This window comes from Vipera ursinii (assembly GCF_947247035.1).
Source record: "Vipera ursinii genome assembly, chromosome: Z".
Classification (NCBI taxonomy): domain Eukaryota; kingdom Metazoa; phylum Chordata; class Lepidosauria; order Squamata; family Viperidae; genus Vipera; species Vipera ursinii.
Genome location: NC_139517.1, coordinates 125237612 through 125258348, shown reverse-complemented (window position 1 = coordinate 125258348; position 20737 = coordinate 125237612). Strand labels below are relative to the sequence as shown.

The 20737-nt window shown below is 42.0% G+C and overlaps 1 protein-coding gene and 1 long non-coding RNA gene across 4 annotated transcripts in view; both read right to left on the bottom strand.

Moving 5' to 3' along the window:
* Positions 1-9849: 9849 nt before the first annotated feature.
* Positions 9850-20737, bottom strand: part of LOC310648912 — a 468719-nt gene continuing 457831 nt past the window's right edge. The window contains exon 2 of the long non-coding RNA XR_014494176.1: positions 9850-10495. This is a non-coding gene — a long non-coding RNA (uncharacterized lncRNA). The remainder of the gene's footprint in view (positions 10496-20737) is intronic.
* CTDSPL (CTD small phosphatase like) overlaps positions 13358-20737 on the bottom strand; it is an 80653-nt gene continuing 73273 nt past the window's right edge. The window contains exons 7-9 of one of the 3 annotated variants that reach the window (XR_014494173.1): positions 17867-18052; positions 15614-15723; positions 15257-15372 (exon numbers count right to left, since the gene is read on the bottom strand). Coding sequence is in view for 2 of the 3 variants with exons in the window: in XM_083377022.1 (XP_083233148.1) it covers positions 15247-15372; positions 17867-18052 (312 nt within the window). In the remaining variant the exon portion in view is untranslated. Of the gene's footprint in view, positions 15724-17866; positions 18053-20737 lie in introns of all 3 variants that reach the window. The other 2 variants (XM_083377023.1, XM_083377022.1) reach the window with 2 other exon arrangements.

The window sequence follows — 20737 nt, the reverse complement described above, 5'->3', positions numbered from 1 at the left end:
ACCTGAAGGCAGGACAAGAAGCAACGGATGGAAACTCATCAAGGAGAGAAGCAACCTAGAACGGACAGTTAGAACAATTAACCAGTGGAACAACCTGCCTCCAGAAGCTGTGAATGCTCCAACACTGGAAGTTTTTAAGAAGAGACCGGACAGCCATTTGTCTGGAATGGTATAGGGTTTCCTGCCTGAGTAGGGGGTTGGACTAGATGACCTCCACGGTCCCTTCCAACTTTATTATTATTAAATATTAAATATTCAGTTCGCAAAAGGGGATCACATGATCCCAGGACGCTGCAACCACAAATAAATATGAACTAGTTGTTCAGCCTCCGAATTTTGATCATGTGACCACGGGGATGTTGCAAACGGTTGTGTGAAAAACAATAAGTAATTTTTTCCAGTGTCGTAACTGTTAATCCGTGTTTGTAAGTCAAGGACTGCTTGCAGTTGTTTCTCCCATGCATACCATATTGAGAGACAAAGCAGCCTCATAAAGAAATATTTAGGTCAGTACTGTCTCACCTTGAGTTCTGTGGACTGGCTGGAGAATTCTGGGAGTTGAAGTCCACAAATCTTAAAGTTACGCTTGCTGGACACCCCTGATCTAGGACTTGGCAAGTTCAAAATATTTTTCATGTGGTGAGGGTACACATGTGTATGTTTAAATGGTGTATTTTTACCTTTTTAAGTTATTTTTTTCATTTATATCCCGCCTTTTTAATTTTTAGAAACAACTTAAGGCAATAAACCCATCTAATATTCCAACCCTCTCCTATTTTCCTTGATGGGAGTAAGGCAAAAATTCCAAAAAAAAGTGTACTGTATCTACAATACCAATTTTCAGGAAAAACAACATACAGGTTGTATGTTTACTGACCGTTTGAAGTTACAATAGCATAGAAAAAAGTGACTTATGACCATTTTTCACACTTTTCAACCATTGCAGTATCACCATGGTCATGTGATTCACATTCAGCTGTTTGACAACTGATTCGTATTTATGACGGTTGCAGTGTTCTTGAGTCATGTGATCTCTTTTGTGACCTTCTGACAAGCAAAGGCAATGGGGGAGCTGAATTCACTTATATATCACTAACGTATTGTTGTGATTCAGGGTCAGCCTGTGGGTTCGGCAGTTGGGTCGGACGACTCAGAGGAGGAGGGGGGTGTTGAAGATCTTGCTGATGAGAGCCCTCAGGCAGGCCCCTCCCACTTGGTCACCACGGAGACCCAGCTGTGTGAGCCTGACAGCGTGGATGAAGATGACCCACAGCTGGCCCTGTTCAAGGACGCCCGACGCAGGAGGCAGTCAATTAGGAGTAAACAGAGGAAGGCAATGGGGCTCCTCGGAAGGAGGCAGAGAGAAGCCACGCCCTGAACTCTATATAAGGGGAATGTGTGGGAGGGCTGGTTTGCTGAAGGCAACCGCTCGGATGGTTCATGTTTCTTAAAGCTCCTGTTTCTTGGTTCGTGTCTTGTTTGTTTTTGTAGCTATAAATTTGGCAGGCGTTAATTCCAGCCTCTTGCCGGTTGTAAAGGGGTTGTCCCTGCCTTTTCTGCAGGGCCGGTAGCAGGCTGGTACAGAACACGTATGAACTGCAGTGATTCACTTAACAAGTGTGGCAATAGAAGTTGTGAAGTGGGACAAAACTCACTTAAGTAATTTCTCACTTAGTGACATAAATGTGGGGTCCAATTGTGGTCGTAAGTCGAGGACTACCTGTATTTCTTCCTGTCAATGGTTGTAACAGAGAAAAATATTTATCTGTGATGCACAGATGCCTCCAACATCAAACAGACACCGGAGGCATGAAATTTTCTGTTAACACACCTGGCCTATACACCAGATTGTAAGAAGTGAAGGATGGAGATCAGATTGGAAAAAGTGATCCTGTTGACATTTCAATGTAGGATTGATTGAGTGATTGATTGATCGTATGCCATCAAATCATTTACGACTCCTACTTAATCAGAATAGAGCTGGAAGGGACCTTGGAGGTCTTCTAGTCCAACCCCTTACCTGAGCAGGAGATCCTATACCCTTTCAGATAGGTGCCTGTCCAGTCTTTCTTAAAAATCTCCAGTGATGGAGCACCTACAATTTCTGGAGGCGAGTTGTTCCGCTGGTTAATAGTTCTCACTGCTAGGAAGTTTCTCCTTAATTCCGGGTTGCTTCTCTCCTTGATTATTTCACCCCATGGATAGATTTTCTATTTTCATAGATAGGTAGGTAAGTAGGTAGGTAGGTAGGTAGATAGATGGATGGATAGGTAGATAGATAGATAGATAGATAGATAGATAGATAGATAGATAGATAGATAGATAGATAGATAGATAGATAGATAGATAGGTAGGTAGGTAGGTAGGTAGGTAGATAGATAGATAGATAGATAGATAGATAGATAGATAGATAGATAGATAGATAGATAGATAGATGATAGATAGATAGATAATGGATGGATGGATGGATGGATGGATGGAAAGAAAGAGAGGGATAGATAGATTTTCTCCATGACAATACTGTGCAGGAGAGATATTGGAAATCAAGTTGTGTATTATTTCCTATGGGGCAGAGAGGAGAATTATAGATAGTTCATGACTTACAACTGCAATGGAGCCTGCCCGTCATAATTGTGATGGTTGTGAAACAGGTCAGTTATGTGACTGGCCTGATTTTACAACTTTTTTTGGCTGTGGTCACTAAGTGGATCATTCTTAAGAGAACAGTAAGTGGCCCCAAGGAACCCAGCTGGATGATTGGTTTCATGCCAAAGGCAGGACTAGAACTCACCGTCTCCTGGTGATCGGCTCAAAGTCTTGGCAAGACTGGAACTCACAGCCTAATGCTTTCTAGTTCAGCGCTTTCGTCAGAATTGTTGCTATTTTCCAGAACACACACAAACTCTCTCTCTATTATTCTCTCTCTCTCCTTCTCTCCCTCCCCATCTCTCTCTCCTTCCCCAAATATAATTCTCTGCATGGAGGTCTTCAACTCCTGGCTGCTGACACATTATAATTTAGCATCTTGAAGGATATTTCAAGGGTCTAATTTAAGGTTTGGGGTTTTAGAGTTGGGCAAGATATTCAAACTGATCTCCCTTCCCCCTTTCTTCCCCTTCCCTTTTTCACTCCTTCCCCCCCCCCATCTCTTCTATCTCTATCAGCCTACTGGTGGGAAAAAGACAATATTTCTCAATTTTATTTATGTATAAGATTTAGAATCCACCCAGCCAGCTCCAATAAGGACCTGGGTGGCTTACAATATTGAAAAGGCATAAAACAGGAAAGCGGTTTTTAAAATTTTATTTATTTTTTCCCCAGTTTGTTTATTTATTACAGACGTGTCAAACACAAGGCCCGGGGGCTGGATCCGGCCCGCGAAGTGGTTTCATGTGGCCTGCGAAGCCATCCTGGAAACAGTGAGGGAACGGCCCCCACTGCCTTGGCCCTGGCCCAGAGACCCTCCTTCTGCCAGAGACCCTCAGATCTGTCCCACTCCTGCCCAGGCCCCCATAGGCACCCTTGATGCCAACGATGTAGAGCTGGCCACGCCCACCCAGTAGGCCATACGCACTCTAGCCACGCCCACCCAGTAGGCCACGCCCACCCTGGCCACCACCCCTGTCCCCCCGCGGGCAACCGCAATGCTGATGCGGCCCTCAATGAAATTGAGTTTGACACCCCTGATTTATTACCTTTATATGCTGCCTGTCTGAAAATCCATTCTGGGCAGGCTATGATTCTAGATCTCGGAGACTGCAGAAGCCCTTGCAGTTTTCTGGGCAAGGTTTTTCAGGAGGGGCTTGGCATTGCTTCCATCCTGGGGCCGAGAGGAAGTGACTGGCCCAAGGTCACCCAGCAGTCTTCCGTGCCTAAAGCGTGGCTAGAATTCTCCATCTCCTGGTGACAGGGCCCAAAATCACCCAGCTGGCTTTCAGGCTTAAATACATCACTAAAACTCATCATCTCCTGGTGATTGGCCTAAAATTACCCAGCTGGCTTCCACGCCTAAGGCAGGACTAGAACTCACTGACTCCCAGTTTTTATCCTGACGCCTAGCCACTTACACCAAGGTGGCTCTCAGCGCATGCGTGGATGTCTGTCTATAAAAAACAGGAGCTCAGGACCCAATTATATCCCTGACCTTGAGGGAACCACCAGGTTTTCAAAAACTTCTTAAGTGTGATCAAGGTGGGAGCCATCTGGATCTTGGTGAAGATGCTCTTCCAGCTATGGCAGAGAAAATGTCCTTCTTAGACATTTCAATAGATGACCTTGTTTCATTCAAGGGCTCCTGAGTGGACCCACATTGCCTGATCATGCATGAAGAGAAGCACACAGCCCTTGCTTAAAATTACCTATCAACTTTTACCCCAACTTGAGGTCTTCCAGATAGGTGAGGGCACCTGTCACAGTTGCTCTCCTGTTCATATCTTGGTGTCATGTGCAGAAGTTCAGGTAGTCCTCAACTTTCAATCGGTCGCTTAGCGACCATTCAAATTTCTGACAGACCACCCACAAAGATAATTAGAAGACTGGAAGCTATGAAGACCGGTTGCAGGAATTGGATACGTCTAGGCCAGGGTTAGGCAACCTTGGCTCTTTTATGACTCATGGACTTCAACTCCCAGAATTCCTGAGCCAGCATGGCTCAGCTTGGAAACCTCTTTCCCCTTCGCGTGGCTAGCTCAGGAATTCTGGGAGTTGAAGTCCACAAGTCATAAAGCGGCCTAGGCCTAAGCTAGGGGTAGGCAACCTTGGCTCTTTTATGACTTGTGGACTTCAACTCCCAGAATTCCCGAGCCAGCCGTGTCTTGAGCTTATGTGATCGCTTTTTGCGAACTCCTGACCAGCGAAGTCAAAAGGAAAACCAGATTCACTTAACAACCGTGTTGCTAAATTAACAACTTCAGTGATTCTCTCAACAACTGTGGCAAGAAAGATCATGAAGAGAGCAAAACTCACTTAACAAATGTCTTGCTTAGCAACAGAAATTTTGGACTCAGTTGAGTCGTAAGTCGAGGACTATCTGCATAACCCTATTGAAAAATCTCTCAGGTTGAGATTCGTGGTGTCGCATTGGTGAGAAAGCAGTATTGCGGGCTGACTCTGCCCATTGCCAGCAGTTTGATCTTGACCGGCTCAAGGTTGACTCAGCCTTCTATCCATCCAAGGTCGGTAAAATAAGGATTGTTATGGGACAACAGGCTGATTCTGTAAACCCCTCAAAGAGGGCTGCAAAGCACTGTGAAGCAGTATATGAGTCTAAGCGCTATTGTAATTACTTCACATCTGTTTCCATTCTTCATTCAGCCCACGATTGGCATCTGGAGAAGGTTAAAGGTAAAATGGATTCTCATGCCAGAGCTAATCTTTTATTGTATGATGCTGGTTGTGGCCAGCTCTCTCACAATTAAGGACAATGCACATCATTATAAACCTTGGAATTGTTCCAGTAGGCTAGAATTGCAGATTTACCTGTTTGTCCTTCTGGGGTGGTGGCTTATTAAAATCTGTACAGGAAATATTTACAAATCAATGGAGGGTGGAAAGAGAAGAAGGAGGGAAAAAAAAAACCTTGGCAGGAACTTTTACAAAAATCATGCCAGGTTTTTGCTACAGATTTGGTTGGAGAACTGCTTCCTGGTATATGTATTTACAAATAGGGTGGGAAAGGAAACATGGCATTTAACAAAAGAATTATGCTCAGGAGTGAACCAGCCCTACAACTAGCTGAAAAGAGGGCAGCTAGCAAACTATTCGAGCTGCAAATACTGGGATAAAAAGAGATAATTAAAGAAAGCCTTTTCTATTATTTTGAGAATGAGTTTACCGTATTTTCTGGCATATAAGACGACCCGGGTATAAGACGACCCCTGACTTTTGAGATGATTTTCATGGGTTAAAAAGTCGTCTTATACGCCGGAAAATACGGTAAGTCAACTTCAGTTCCTAGGCTTGAGCGGTACAGCTGACACAATATTCTAATCCAGCTGATGAATCAGATGGGATTAAACATAAATTGGGTAGGTACAAACATATTCTCTCTCCAGAGCAGCGTTTCTCAAACCTGACTCTCTGAATTCCCTAACCAGCATCTGAAACATCCTTAAACAATCCAAAAGATTGTCCAGAGATCTGTTGCAGTGGTTTCCCCCTGCAACACTCAACGGAAGTAAACTTTGGTCTTTGAAGAAGTACGATGGAAAGACTTTTTAGACTCAGATGTTGGAGAAGACTCTTGGGAATACCATGGACGGCCAAGAAAACAAACAAGTAGATCGACAGAATAAATCGATTCAGATTTTCTCATCCAAAGGAACTTATGACCAGTGGTTTGGACATGTTATGTAAAGTGCCAGTTTTCTGGAGAAGTCTGTAATTATGGAAAAGGTGGAAAGAAATGGAAGATGGTGAAGAGCGAGGAAGATAACCCAATCATAGTGGCATTGGGGGAACTGCTGGAGCACCTGAAAGACCAACTTTGGGGCTGATCAAATCTTAAGAGAGTTGTCACAGCAAGTTGACTTGACATAATCAATGAGATTAAAAATAAAATAAAGTTCTGATGTTCAACCAATTTAACAAGCCTTGCCAGTTTTTGATAGTTGTATGGGTTGCATATTCTACAATCAGATCTTGTAGTATAAAGACGTTATAAACCTTATAAAGGCATACATTCTGAGATCGGGTGCTGTCTTGATCCTTAAAAGTGAACGTAATTACAGGTCGTCTTTGACATATGACAACCCAAAATTTCAATTGCTAAGCAAGATAGTTGTTAAGGGAGTTTGGTCCCATTTAACGATTTTCTTGTGGTTAAGTAAATCACTGCAGTTGTTAAATTTGTAACATAGTTGTTAAGTGAATCTGGCTCTCTCCCCATTGGCTCTGCTTGTCAGAAGGTCACAAGAGTGGATCACGTGACCCTGGGACATTGAAACCGTCATAAATATGAGACAGTTGCCAACATCTGAATTTTGATCACATGACCGTGGGGATGCTGCAACAGTTGTGTGAAAAACAGTCATGTTTTTTAATTGATGTAACTTTAAATGGTCACTAATCAAATGATTGTAAGTCAAGGACTAGTTGTAAAATGGAATTAAAATCGAACTGAATTTGGAGCTATAAGGAGTCTGGCCTATTGTAGGGGGTTGGACTAGAAGACCTCCAGGGTCCCTTCCAGCCATGATTCTGTCTCTCAGTGCCACCTATTTCTTTTACCTGATTCTATTAAATACCCAAGGCCACTCCAAGACTAAAAGTAGTACATGAAAATATTTGTACAGGAAGCCACCAAAATGTTGCAGGCAGAATATATTGCAATAAAAATATTTTTTGATTTTATTATTAAATTTATATGCAAGCCCATCTCACTGATACAGGGAATACAGTGCAAAAAACAGGAAAAAGTCCCAACGCCAGGCTGTCTTTGAAACATTGCATGGTAGAATAGGCATTAATTACATTTCTGTTAAAATTTGAAATTATGTGCCAGGGCAAGCTTTGCTATTTCCTGGTATTCTTCTCTGTTATTAGTGCTTCCAAAATCAGAGGTTGCAGAAAGAGTAGGTTAAAGGCAAATACTTCGCTAGAAAACTGTAGACTCTACACGGTGATATATGTGCAGGGAGGTCATCATATAATAGGCTTAGCAATGGCTGGAAAATGGACTTAAGACGAGTGCTGATCCAGTGGGATTCATTCTGTTTTAACTCACTGATGTTGCATTTCCTGGTCAAAAATTACTTGCTCGACTCTGCCATCTTGTGGCCTCAAAAATGTGTACAATAGTGAGCATTTTAGTGATCTCAAGAATCCACTTGTGGACTTCAACTCCCAGAATTCCCCAGCCAGCATTGCTGGCTGAGGAATCCTGGGAATTGAAGTCCACAAGTCTTAAAGTTGTCAAGTTTGGAGACTCCTGCTCTAAATTAACATATTGGGATATAGTTTTCTGGATTGATTAGATAGATAGATAGATAGATAGATAGATAGATAGATAGATAGATAGATAGATAGATAGATAGATAGATAGATAGATAGACAGACAGACAGACAGACAGACAGACAGACAGACATAGGTCCATTTCATTGCAATGCTCATTCTCTGGTGGATGCAAATTTTAGAGGATCCTTTTACAGGATGAAATCATATTTGAATGAAAAATTCCATGCAAATTAAGAATATACTGTATGTCTTTTTGTTTTCAATGTTTTTATTCACAATCCCTTTGGAAAGCTGACTTTTTTAGAACGCTACTTAACACATCCTAAATTAATCTAAGCACTCATTCAAAGGGCGCTACTCCAACAGATCTTTTGTTAAGACACTGTTTTGCTTAAATAAGGGACATTTTGGACAAAATTGTTGTCCTTTTAGGGGATAATGATTAACATTGTCTAAAAATCAGTAACTGCTGACTTGGTCTACTTCTGGGTGCCAAGTTGTTCAGGAAACATGTGGCAGAATTTAAAACAGCCTAAGTGCTTTCTGGACGCAGGCAGATTTTATCTCCCACAATTCTTCAGCCTATGTCCCTTTGCAGAGAATTCTGGGAATTGAAGTTCCACACATTAGGAAGTGGCCCAGTTTGGAGAAACTCTGATCTGTAATCAGTGGTAAACTGTTTTCCTCTTTTAAAGAGGAAATTGTTGGGTTTTTTTTCTTCAAAATTGCATGTTTCCTTTCTGTGCCCCCATGCACAACTGTCCAAATTCTATTTTAAAAAAATCTTTTAATTTTCCACAGTAAAAAAACCTCAATACCCCCCACTCCCATTAACCCTTTTTATCAATGCTTTGCTTCCTTCCCCAAATCCACCCATGGTTAAATCTGTTTATTTCAAGAACTGTGGCATTGTTCAACGCAGGGAAGTGTGTAAACAGTTCCTTTATTAGATTAACAAACGGTTCAACCATTGCTGATGATCTTTTCATATTTCCCAGAAATAAAATAGGAAAAAAAATAGACAGCTTTTATTTATTTTGCATAGGTAGCTGATAGGATTTCAAGCCATTTTTTTCAATCCCAATTTGCTTTCCCAAAGTAATTGTTGCAGCACCTTTAAATCAGAGGCAAAAACATTCGATTTACAATACGACTGTGCGGTTTGGTTTTATTATTTTTTAAAAACAGATCTATATAGCATTTTTTTAATTTTGGAAAATATATATATATATATAGACTACAGACTTTTTTTACACTGATATTTCCAGGGTTTTTGAGATCGGATTTTGCACATTTTCATTCTAGTTCATCAATGATGCCAGGACTAGAGACTGCACACACCACAAATTAACAACTCTTGAGGTGGAGTGATTTGGCAATTAAAAGCTTTCCTTGCTGTATTTTTTTTAAGTTACAGTACAAAAAGTTGAGCAAGAAGGGACCATGCCTTATTTTCTTGATTGTTTCCCTCCCTCCCCCCCCCCCTTTCCAGTTGTGGATTGTGGATATTTATTGGTATTCTGCTTCCCAACTTGAGATCAAAATTAGAAGGTTAGTGAATTACACTAAGTACAATGAAATACATAATGGAAGTAACAATTCTGCAGAGCTGACAGTGTTCAGAAAAGAAGCAGTGTCAGGCCTCTCATTTCTTCTTTCAACCGCTGTGTAAGTTACTCACTGTGGAAAGACCTGAGTAATTTTTTTCAAGCAAGAGGAAAGACTGAGCGGACACAATTCTCTCTTGCTACCCAATGAATCCATAGGCTGCTTATGAGTGCAAAGAAAACTGGAGGGAAGAGAAATGAAGGGAAGAAAAGGGGGTGGTGGGTAGGCAGGGCTTTTTTTGTCATAGAACGCTCAGAACGGAGTTCCGGCACCTTTTTTGGATGGAACCTTGTAGGGTAGGCAAGGCGGGTTGTATGACATGTGTGAGTTCCGGCACCTTTTTCTTTTACAAAAAAAGCACTGGGGGTAGGGGTAGGGAATTTTATACTCTAGGAACTTCAAGTGCTGGTATTGCATCATGACCGTTTCTAAATCACCCCACAAACACACACACACACACCGACAAAAAAAATCTCCCAACATACAACTGACAACAGAACTTCTCAAGAGGCAAGACTTCAAAACAAGTAATGATACAAGATTGAAATATGTACACATCACTGCAAAGTTTTGGCTTGGCATATTCACTTGTGAGCATTAAAAGCAAATCAAACTTGCAGCTGAATATGCAAAGTCACATATCCACGGGGGGGGGGCAGGATTTTCAGAAATATTTTATTGACGGCCATGATTCTGTTAAATTTCATTTCACGGGATGAGTAATAATAGTTTTTTTAACAAAAAAAATCAAGTCAAGCAGAAGCTAGAATTCAGGGCTCTGGAACAGGGTTCGTGGATTAAAGATGGCTGCAACCGTAAGGGCTGAAGCCCCGCCCTCTTTTCCACTTGCACTATCGGCTTTTTTGACTTCGCCCCCATCTGCTCCCTGGGCTTCTTGCATTCAGATATTCAAAATGCCACCATTCAGCTACACTGAAGAACGTGGTAGATGTCATTGACTCATTCCCTTCCAATCAGGAGCACCATCTTGGCTAACCTTTCTACAAGAAGCCAACATGGTGCGTTCAACCCAGGGCAAATGCAGCTGGTCAGTGTGTTTCTGAAAATTGTGCAGATGTCAACAGAATTCTAGTTTACAGCAATGCAGGATTGCACATTGCATACAAGGTATCCTCTGCCTTGTGTTAAAACTGTTTGGATATAACTGATTGGAAGTTGAATGGCTTACTACAGGGCTTTTCAACCAGTGGTACAGGTACCACCTGTGGTACATTGGCACCTGCCTGGTGGTATGCGGCCATCCTAGAAAAGTGGTAGCGGGGGAGGGGAATGAGCTGAACCGGTGGCAGCACCGCACAAGCCTGAGTGAGAGACGGCTGGAGCTGCAGGGCTGTCAGGGCTCAGCGGAAGCGCCGGGATCAGGGCCAGGCTCCAGCTGGAGCTCAGCGCTGATCCCGGCGCTTCCGCTGAGCCCAGAAGAAGCGCCGATCAGCTGGAATGTTGCAGCATCTCCAGGGTCTTGTTATTTACATTCAGATGCTTGGCAACTGATTCATATTTATGACGGTCACAGTGTCCCAGGGTCATGTGAAGTGACCAAAACCTGCTGCAACCACCCAGCAGATGGGGGGGAAAATAAAAACCAAACACACACACACACCCAGCCCCGCTGCCAATCCTCAACAGAAATGCCCACAACAATGAAAACCTCGGACAGGAGGAAGAGCGCCACCAGGCGGGCGGGCAGGTGTCTTGCTCGGCTGTAGCTTGGGGGGAACTTTTTTCAGTGCCATTGTAACTTTGAACAGTCACTAAGTGAACTGTTGTAAGTCGAGGACTATCTCTACTTCATCACTTTTTTCCTTTTTTGGTCATCAAGTTTTTGACCCCTTGCTAGGCGACTGGTGGTACTCGGATGTTGCCCTATCCTAAAAGTGGTACAATGGGTGAAAAGGTTGAAAAGCCCTGGCTTACTGAAGTGGACAATAGCTGATTTTCTTCTCCATACATGCGACAGATCACGGATCAGGAAACGGTTCTGAGGAATTCTTAAGAACCTTGAATATGGCTGTTAAGATGCTTCATAAGATAATTCCCCAAAATGTACTGTCTCAGAAAATCCCGCACAAACAGAAGTAATGCCTAAATTTTAAAACAGATTTTCTTCAGACTTCCACAAGTAACTTCCTGAAATTGTGTTCAAGCCAGGAAAACTGTTGTAACCATGATTTTCCAAAAAAAACCCCAAAAACGATCCATTTCCTCATCCCAGAATTTATCGGAATTGGGACCCCCCCACCAGAAGTTCTATTGCCTGCTGGATGTGGGATTCCCACCACGATACAAAACACTTTTTCGTCATCAACATTCATTCGAAGACATTTAAGGCAACCGGATAGAGGGATATAAAAAAGTGAACATCAAACAAAATGGCCTGCGTTATGCACAAAAAAGATCGCGTAAAACTGTCAAAGACACACATCGTATTAGAAAGGGCAAGATAGGATGGAAACTGGTTGTTGGGAAGATCAAAAGATTCAAGACAAGCCAGAAAAAAACACTGCCATTTTTCTTCAACTTAACTTCAACCGTTCCCATCGTATTTGCCCCCCCTTACAACCTGAATTCCTTTCCCTGCAGTCTGCATTCGTGGCTCAGAAAGCCAGAACGCACAGTGGAAAAACAAAAACAAAACACTGCTTAGAGAACACGCTTTGGCAGTATAAATGCTTCACTATTTTTCAAGTCAAAAGTCCAAATTAAAGATGTGACTAAAGTTAAGTTTCATGGACGTAACCAGCATTCAAATAAAACTTCAAACAAAAGAAAGAAGGAAAGAAAAGGCAAATAAAATCACCAGACACTCCAGAGGTTATTATTCTCTATAAATCAGATTCTTGGCGGACAAAAGGTACGATTAAAAGAAGGACCTTCAATCAGCCAGATGAAGATATGTGCAAAGGCAATTCTTTGGGGGTTCATATAGGACTATCCTGCTTATACAATACTGGTTAGAGCTTGCCAAGCACTGATTAAAAGTCCCTTTGAGGGAGTCGCAAGCCTAATTTTTGGCTTTTTGTTTTACTGTGCCTCTGATCCCGTTTTCTGCCTAGGGATATTGGCCTGAATGTTCACACCGAATCAACGGGCCCATCTGCTTGTTAACGGATTTTCTCTTTTTCTTTTTTTTTTGACCCTTTTAACAAATTCAACTAAAATTGGGCAAAGGCAAGGAGCAAGAACCTGCAATTTTAGCCTCTGAGGTTTTGTTTTTTTTTTTTAAAAAAAAAACTGGGATAAGCACCAAATTTTTTTTGAAGACAGTTCTTGTCCACTATGGCTAATTTGAGCATTTCAAAGGACTTCAGTTGGTGTTAAAAAAAAAAGAATAAAAGTGAATATACAAGGAGGATGGAAAAATAGGACTGACGTGCACCCTCTTTTGGATTCAAGAGGTCCACAAAAGAGAGAAAAACATATTTGTATGGAAGACCAACATCCTTGATGTTTATCGCAATGTTTCCCTCCAAGGATTAAAAAAAGCAAAAAAAGCATACATCTAAAGAACAGAGAATGATTTCACAATCTTGACCAAGAAAACAAAAAATAAAATAAAATATATAAATGGGTGTGCTGTAATTGTGGTTTCTCTCGGTCCAATGTACTTAACAGGTTTATGGTTTTTGGAGAAAATCAAACCTTGTTCTAGAGCAGGGGTGTCAAACTCAATTTCACTGAGGGCCGCATCAGCATTGCGGTTGCCCTCAGGGGGGCGGGTGGGTGTGGCCTGGGTGGGCGTGGCCTGCTGGGTGGGCGTGGCTGGAGTGCGTATGGCCTACTGGGTGGGCGTGGCCAGCTCTACATGGCTGGCATCAAGGGTGCCTATGGGGGCCTGGGCAGGAGTGGGACAGATCTGAGGGTCTCTGGCAGGAGGAGGGTCTCTGGGCCAGGGCCAAGGCAGTGGGGGCCGTTCCCTCACTGTTTCCAGGATGGCTTCGCGGGCCACATGAAACCACTTCGCGGGCCGGATCCGGCCCCCGGGCCTTGTGTTTGACGTGTCTGTTCTATACTAAGGAATAAGCACATGCCAAATAAAAATACTAAAGGCTTTTCACTCAAGACAACCCAATTTTCCCCAAATGAACGTCCAGTTCTAAGGATCTCCATGCACCAAACCCTAGCTCAGGTTAGAAAGTGGCTAAGAAAAATCAACATCAAATGTTCCATCGTAGAATTAAAGCATAGAACAAAACATCCCTATTTAACTTTTCTTTCTTTTTTTTTTAAAATGGGAGAAGCATGAAGGGGGGGAAAAAATTCCACCGTGGAAGCTCTGATGGCAACCCCAAATTAAATAATAATAATAATTAACTGATTTAACACGTGACTACATCTGGCCAGAAACTTAAGTACGTAAAGGTCTTTTGAAATTCCAGTAGCACAGGCACAGCGGCAAGGAACAGTATAACAGCCAAAGTTAAAAGTTCCATTTGGTGAGCCTTCCGTAGCAGCAGTCAAGAGGGGAAACAAACAAAACACAGGGCACAACTTTAAAAAAATAATAATAAAGGGAAGTGGTCTCGCACAAAGGCCATTGAAAGGAAGGAGGATTATGGGAAAAAAACTTCCTTCCCCCCTCCGCCCCCCCCGGGACTTTAGCCCATCGTTTGAAACGGCTCACTATAAATATCTCACACTTAATAAATACACTCGTTGTCTTCTATGCTTTCTCTCTGTTTCATCCCTGACATCAGAAACACCAGGCAGTTGCGCGTTAGCAAACACAATCAAAGATTCTTCTTGAAGGGAAGAAGGACTGGCAAGAGATGGGCATTTCCCCCATTCCATTTTGCCGAATGCCATAATTTTTTTTTTTAAAAAAATAATAATAATGCAGAAATGCCCTAATCTAAGTGCAAAACCTTATCCAAATCAGTAAGGGAGCTGTATCTCCACTCTGGATATTATCCCATTTACTTCTACCGATTGGTACGCAGCTTCAAATGTGGTACAAAATATAGCCATTGGGTTGTTTTTTTTTTTTGTTTAAAAAGGACAGTTAACTAGGAGAGCGGAATCCACAAGCTTCCCCAAATTTCTCCTTTGATTCCATAGTTTATATGTTGCTCTATAAAAAGTCTCCCAACTCTTTTTTTTTCTTCTTCTTCAAGCATTTAAACAATACAAGACTAAAAGATTTTGGAAATACCCCTTATACAAAAAGTGATATTTTTTTTTTAAAATCTTAAAACAACATTCAAAAAGGCACTTCATCCTGGAAGAAATTAAGTTCAGAGACAGGTCAACTGCTCTAAGAAGCAGGGTGGGGTGGGAAAAACACTCTGCATAGCAGGATGAGTTAGGAAGGGAGGATGTCTTTGACTGTTTGAAGATAACACCAAGCTTTCTTTTTTTTTCCTTCTTCTTTTTTTTTGGCATGTTTTAAGAAAAAAAAAGCAGAATTTGTAAAACGCGTCCGTTTATGAAATGCGTTAAAAGTCCCATTCAAAATAGCTTCTATTTCTTTTATGTTCTCTTCCTTGATTTTTGTTTTAAAAAGTAGTCTGGTCACCTTAGGGCGTTAGGTCAACCCCCCGTGATTTAGAAACGCTGAGTCGGGATTGTCTTTCCTGGCAGAGGAAGATCAGAAACATCCAGAGCAGCCTCAGTAAGATGCTTCAAGGGGGTTTGCGGTAAAGCCACGAGGACTGGCGTTGAAAAGGCTACCTGCTGCACAGCTGATGGAGCATGGTGTAGACTTCCTCCTCTTGGCTTAGTCCTTCGAAGAAAGGAATAAGGTCTAACAATTCTGTGTCTGTCATGTCATCAAACCAGGACTGAACAGGCACCTGAAAGAAAGAAATAAAAAAACCACCCCAATATCTAACATTGTTATTCATAAAATAATAATCCTGCAGTTCTAGGTTCCTTGAACCTGCAAGGAATTCCTTAGGAAAAGACCGATTGACTGATACAAGCCCATCTGAACGTGGCGTGGGGAATCCTGGACTTACAGCCATTCGTTTAGTGAAGGTTGGGAGTTGCAACCGCACTGAAAAAAGTGACTCACGACTTGTTTTTCGCACTTACGACCGTTGCAGCATCCCCGTGGTTAGGTGGTCAAAATTCAGACGCTTGGCAACTGGCTCCTATTTATGACAGCTACAATGTCCTGGGGTCACGGGGTCCCCTTTTGTGACCTTATGAAAAGCAAAGTCAATGAGGAAAGCCAGATTCACTTAACAACCGTGCTACTAATGTAACAACTGCGGTAGTTCATTCGACACCTGTGGCAAGGAAAGGTGATAAAAAGGGGGTAAAACTCACTTAACGATTGTTTAACGGTGGAAAACCTGGACTTAGTTGTGGTTGCATGTCGAGGACAAAATGCATAGGAAGGCAAGCAGAAAGTCTTTCACACACAGTAGCTCCAGTCATGAAGTTCCAGGCAAAGTCAAGGGGTCCATTCGCATTTATTCAAGCAGATCGCTTTGTGTTTTTTATTCATTTATATCTATCCCATCTTTATTATTTTTACAAATAATTCAAGGTGGCAAACATATCCAGTACACCTTCCTCCTCCTAGTGTTATCACAACAGCAACCCTGTGAAACTAATCAAGGAGAGAAGCAACCTGGAACTAAGGAGGAATTTCCTGACATTGAGAACAATTAATCAGTGGAACAACCTGCCTCCAGAAGTGGTGAATGCTCCAACACTGGAGGTTTTTAAGAGGAGACTGGACAGCCATTTGCTTGAAATGGTATAGGGTTTCCTGCCTGAGCAGGGGGTTGAACTAGATGACCTCCAAAGTCCTTTCCAACTTTATTATTATTAAAAAGGTGGGTTGGACTGAGAGAGAGGGCCTGGCCCACAATCAACCAGCTGGCTTTCGTGCCTAAGGCGGAACTAGAACTCACCGTCTCCTGGTGATTGGCCCAAAGTTACCTAGCTGGCTTTCATCCCTAAGGCGGGACTAGAACTCATTGTCTCCTGGTGATTGGCCCAAAGTTACCTAGCTGGCTTTCATCCCTAAGGCGGGACTAGAACTCACCATCTCCTGGTGATTGGCCCAAAGTTACCTAGCTGGCTTTCATCCCTAAGGCGGGACTAGAACTCATTGTCTCCTGGTGATTGGCCCAGTCGTTCACCTGGCTTTCATGCCTAAGGTGGGACTAGAACTCACATCTCCTGCTTTGTAACCTGATGCCTTAACCATAGACGAATCTTGTTCAGTTGGGTTGTTTGCTTGCAGAGGTTTCATTACCCAACTAGGTAACATCATTATCTTATTTCTGTCCCTTTCTAGAGAGCTGCTTCTTTCAGGGTGGGAGACTCTACCAAGCCCCACTAGATTTTCTCATACATAATTTGGCATTTTAGGCTTCATTTTATTAAACACTGAAACAACCCCTCTCTGTCACAGAAGGGCTCTGTGCCGCGTACAAATAAAATATTAAAATATAAAAAGAGTGTACAAAATTTAAAAAGGAAAGGATAAATTAAAAATAAATGTGTTAATTAAAAGGAAGGGGACTTTCAGTGGGGACTCCTTGGAGAAGACCCTGATGCTGGGAAAGATGGAAGGCAGAAGAAGGTACGGCAGAGGATGAGACAGCTAGCGTCATCCACGCAAGGAACACAAATTTGGGGAAACTCCAGGAGACAGAATAGAATAACAGAATCACAGACTTGGAAGGGAACTTGGAGGTCATCTAGTCCAACCCCCTGCTCAGGCAGGAAACCCTATTCCATTTCGGACAAATGGCTGTCCAGTCTCCTCTTAAAAACTTCCAGTGTTGGAGCATTCACCACTTCTGGTGGCAAGCTGTTCCACTGATTAATTGTTCTAACTGTCAGGAAGTTTCTCCTTAGTTCCAGGTTGCTTCTCTGCTTGACTAGTTTCCATCCGTTGCTTCTTGTCCTGCCTTCAGGTGTTTTGGAGAACAGCTTGACTGCCTCTTCTTTGGGGCAGCCCCTGAGATAATGGAAGGCTGCTATCATGTCCCCCCTCGTCCTTCTCTTCATTAAACTAGACATACCCAATTCCAGCAACTGTTCCTTGTATGTTTTAGCCTCCAATCCTCTAATCATCTTTGTTGCTCTTCTCTGCACTCTTTCTAGAGTCTCAACATCTTTTTTACATTGTGGCGACCAAAACTGGATGCAGTATCGCAAGTGTGGCCTTACCAAGGCCTTATAAAGTGGTACTAACACTTCACAGGTTAATGTGAAGACAATGGAGAACAGGGTGGCTTGGCATGCTGTGGTCTGTGGGGTTGCGAAGACTTGGACACAACTTAACAACTGAACAACAACAAAATTGAGAGCAAAGCTACTTACTGCATTTTCAGGATGGAAGATGTAAGATGCAGGAGAATTGTCTACAATGATGACTTTGCTCAATTCTCGCCCAAGCCGGCTAAGATCTTTCACATAATTTCCTCTGTGGAAAACACAGGATTCCCGGAAGAGTCGCGCCTTAAACACACCCCAACGATCCAACAAATCTGCCACCGGATCTGCATACTTTGTATATATATTTTTTTTTATAAAAGAGAAGGGGTTATGGTTAAGAAATAGAGAATGTTTCTCTCCCTGTGAATACTAAATGTATTTTTAATACAAATATTAAATAAGCCCCAATGAAGAGAAGAAATAAAGATAAAATCACCATGACAATGAGGCTAAGTGCTTTCCTAGGATGTGCTATAAAACTTCCAGAAATCAAAAATGATTGCAGACATTGGGTTAAAATGTCCTTTTTTGTCTGGTGGAAATGGTTCGAGCTTAGGATCAGAGGTCTCCCTGGGACCAAGTGCCAAAAGAGACTCCAATAAATTCAGGATTAAGTAATCTCAATTTCTGCCATAAACTTGTGGCTGTTTAAGAAGACTTTTATGATTCAGTGTAAAATGAAGAGTTTCAGAGGACTGCAAACAGCAAAACTGTGGTCTGTTAGCACGAAGCCACATCATTAAAATCTCTGTATCCATAGTATATTTAAGGCAGGGCTCCCAACCTTTTCTATACCCCGCACCCTAGAACGCTTCTGATATATTCTCACACCCCTTACAAAAGTTCAAAATAATGGCAATGAATTGTGCATATACACTATAATTTTGAAAACCCAAGTTTTTGCACCCCATGGAATATCATCTCGCACCCTCAGGGTTGGGACCCCCTGATTTAAGGTATATTATGCAGGGCCAGCTCCATAAACTGCACATTTGATTATGAAAGAGATTTAAAATGTAAAAGAATGACTTTCTACTAACAGCTGTTGTTGACAAGAGAATATAGATACAGGTAGTCCTTGACGTATGACCAGAATTTCCGCAGCTAAGCAAAATGGTTGTTAAATGCCCGATTTTATGACCTTTTGTGCCACGACTGTTAAGTGAACCATTGCATTTGTTAAGTGAATCATGTGGCCATTAAGAGAATCAACCTTCTCTTCACTATTGATCCTTATTTTTGTCAGAAGCCAGCTGGGAAAGTTGCAAATGGCGATCAGATGAATCCGGAACATTACAACTATCCTAAATACATGCTGGTTGCCAAGCACCCAAATTTTCATCAAGTGGGGATGCTACCTAAGTCACTTTTTTTTTAAGTGTCACTATAACTATGAACAGTCGTTGGAACACTTGTAAGTCAAGGACTGCCTGTGTAAATTATTAAACAGAATAAGCAGGCCTATAGTTTTTCAAGAGATAGGGGATTAGGAAAATTTCCCACAATATTTTTTTCTGAAGAACAACTTGTGGTACGGCTAGGAATGGGTATTAAGAGATTCAGTGTTTAATCACCAGAACTGTCAATTGACAAGGAAAGACACCCCGCCCCACACACTCTGGCTTTAGAACAGGTGTCTTCCAACTTGGCCCTTTTATGACTTGTGTACTTCAACTCCCAGAATTCCTCAGCCAGGCACGCTGGCTGTGGAATCCTGGGAGTTGAAGTCCACAAGTCATAGAAGGGCCAAGTTTGAAGACCCCTGCTTTAGAACAAGAAAACAACTAAGCAGTTAACTTCTGCATAAGGCACCTCACTGTATCTCACAAACCTTCTTAGATAAAATGTTTGATCGTAATTATTTAGTGTTCTTTGAGCACGGAAGTCATTTCTAGATACTTTTGAAAAACGCAATTGCTGAGAGCCAAGGATTATTGAATTGGTTATAAGCGTCTGCAAGCCTGGTTATTTTTTTTGACCACCAGGCTAATGAACTTGTCTTGATTTTTTTAGTCTTCCTTCTGAAGAACTAGAAAAAGGAAGCCAATACTTTTGGCAGAGTATTAAAGCTGCTTTACTGCTGAAGTTTGGGGTTCTGTTGCCGCTTGAAATACTTGAACCTGGGTCCTCTGCCAGCACCACTCCTGGTGTGAACTGAACACACTGATATCATATCTAGACAAGAGATTTGTAAAAAAAGGCATTCTGCAAAGTTTCTTCTAGCTGTTCAGAAAGTGATCTATTGATGCCTGCACAGGTGCTTCGCCTAGCTGGTGATCTATTCTGCAAATGGGCACAGGTATAGCATTGCTTATAATTTTTTTTATCCAGAATAGCAATGATTTTGATGAAGCAGCCTTGCATGGAAGCTTCTCTTGCAAACAAGGGTCACTTGTCAACTTATTTGTGAGAACATTCTATTCCACGGGTTAATACAGAGACACCCGCACCTTCCCAATTTCTCCACTGCTATCAAGCGTGCACAATAATGATTCTATCCTCTAGAAAAGCAGACTGAACTTTACTGCTATCAGGCTACAAGATTAAACATTTATGGTGGAGTTCACTATAAGCACTACGACTTCTAATTCAAGGGCACAATGAAGTATTGGTTCCCTTCTTTCCTGGTTAGGAACATCCCAAGCTCACAAACACAGATAACGTCAGCAGAATTTGCATTCTTGTTGATTTTTTATTTTTTTATTTTTGGAGTTTGCTGTGTACGTTTTGACCTGCTTGAAGACTCTACTATTAATTGCCCATAAATCGAGCCAACCATGCAGCGGGATCTGCTTAAATTGTCCCAGTTTAAGGATAGTACATTATATAATAAGCTAGTTTTCTCTCTACCCTCACATAACCATGGTAACTAAAAAAAGCCTCCCTATATTGGCATCAGGAGCAATCCAGGAAGGCTAAGTTATGAGACGAGCCCATATGTGATACGGTTACCATGGAAACACTTACCCACACATT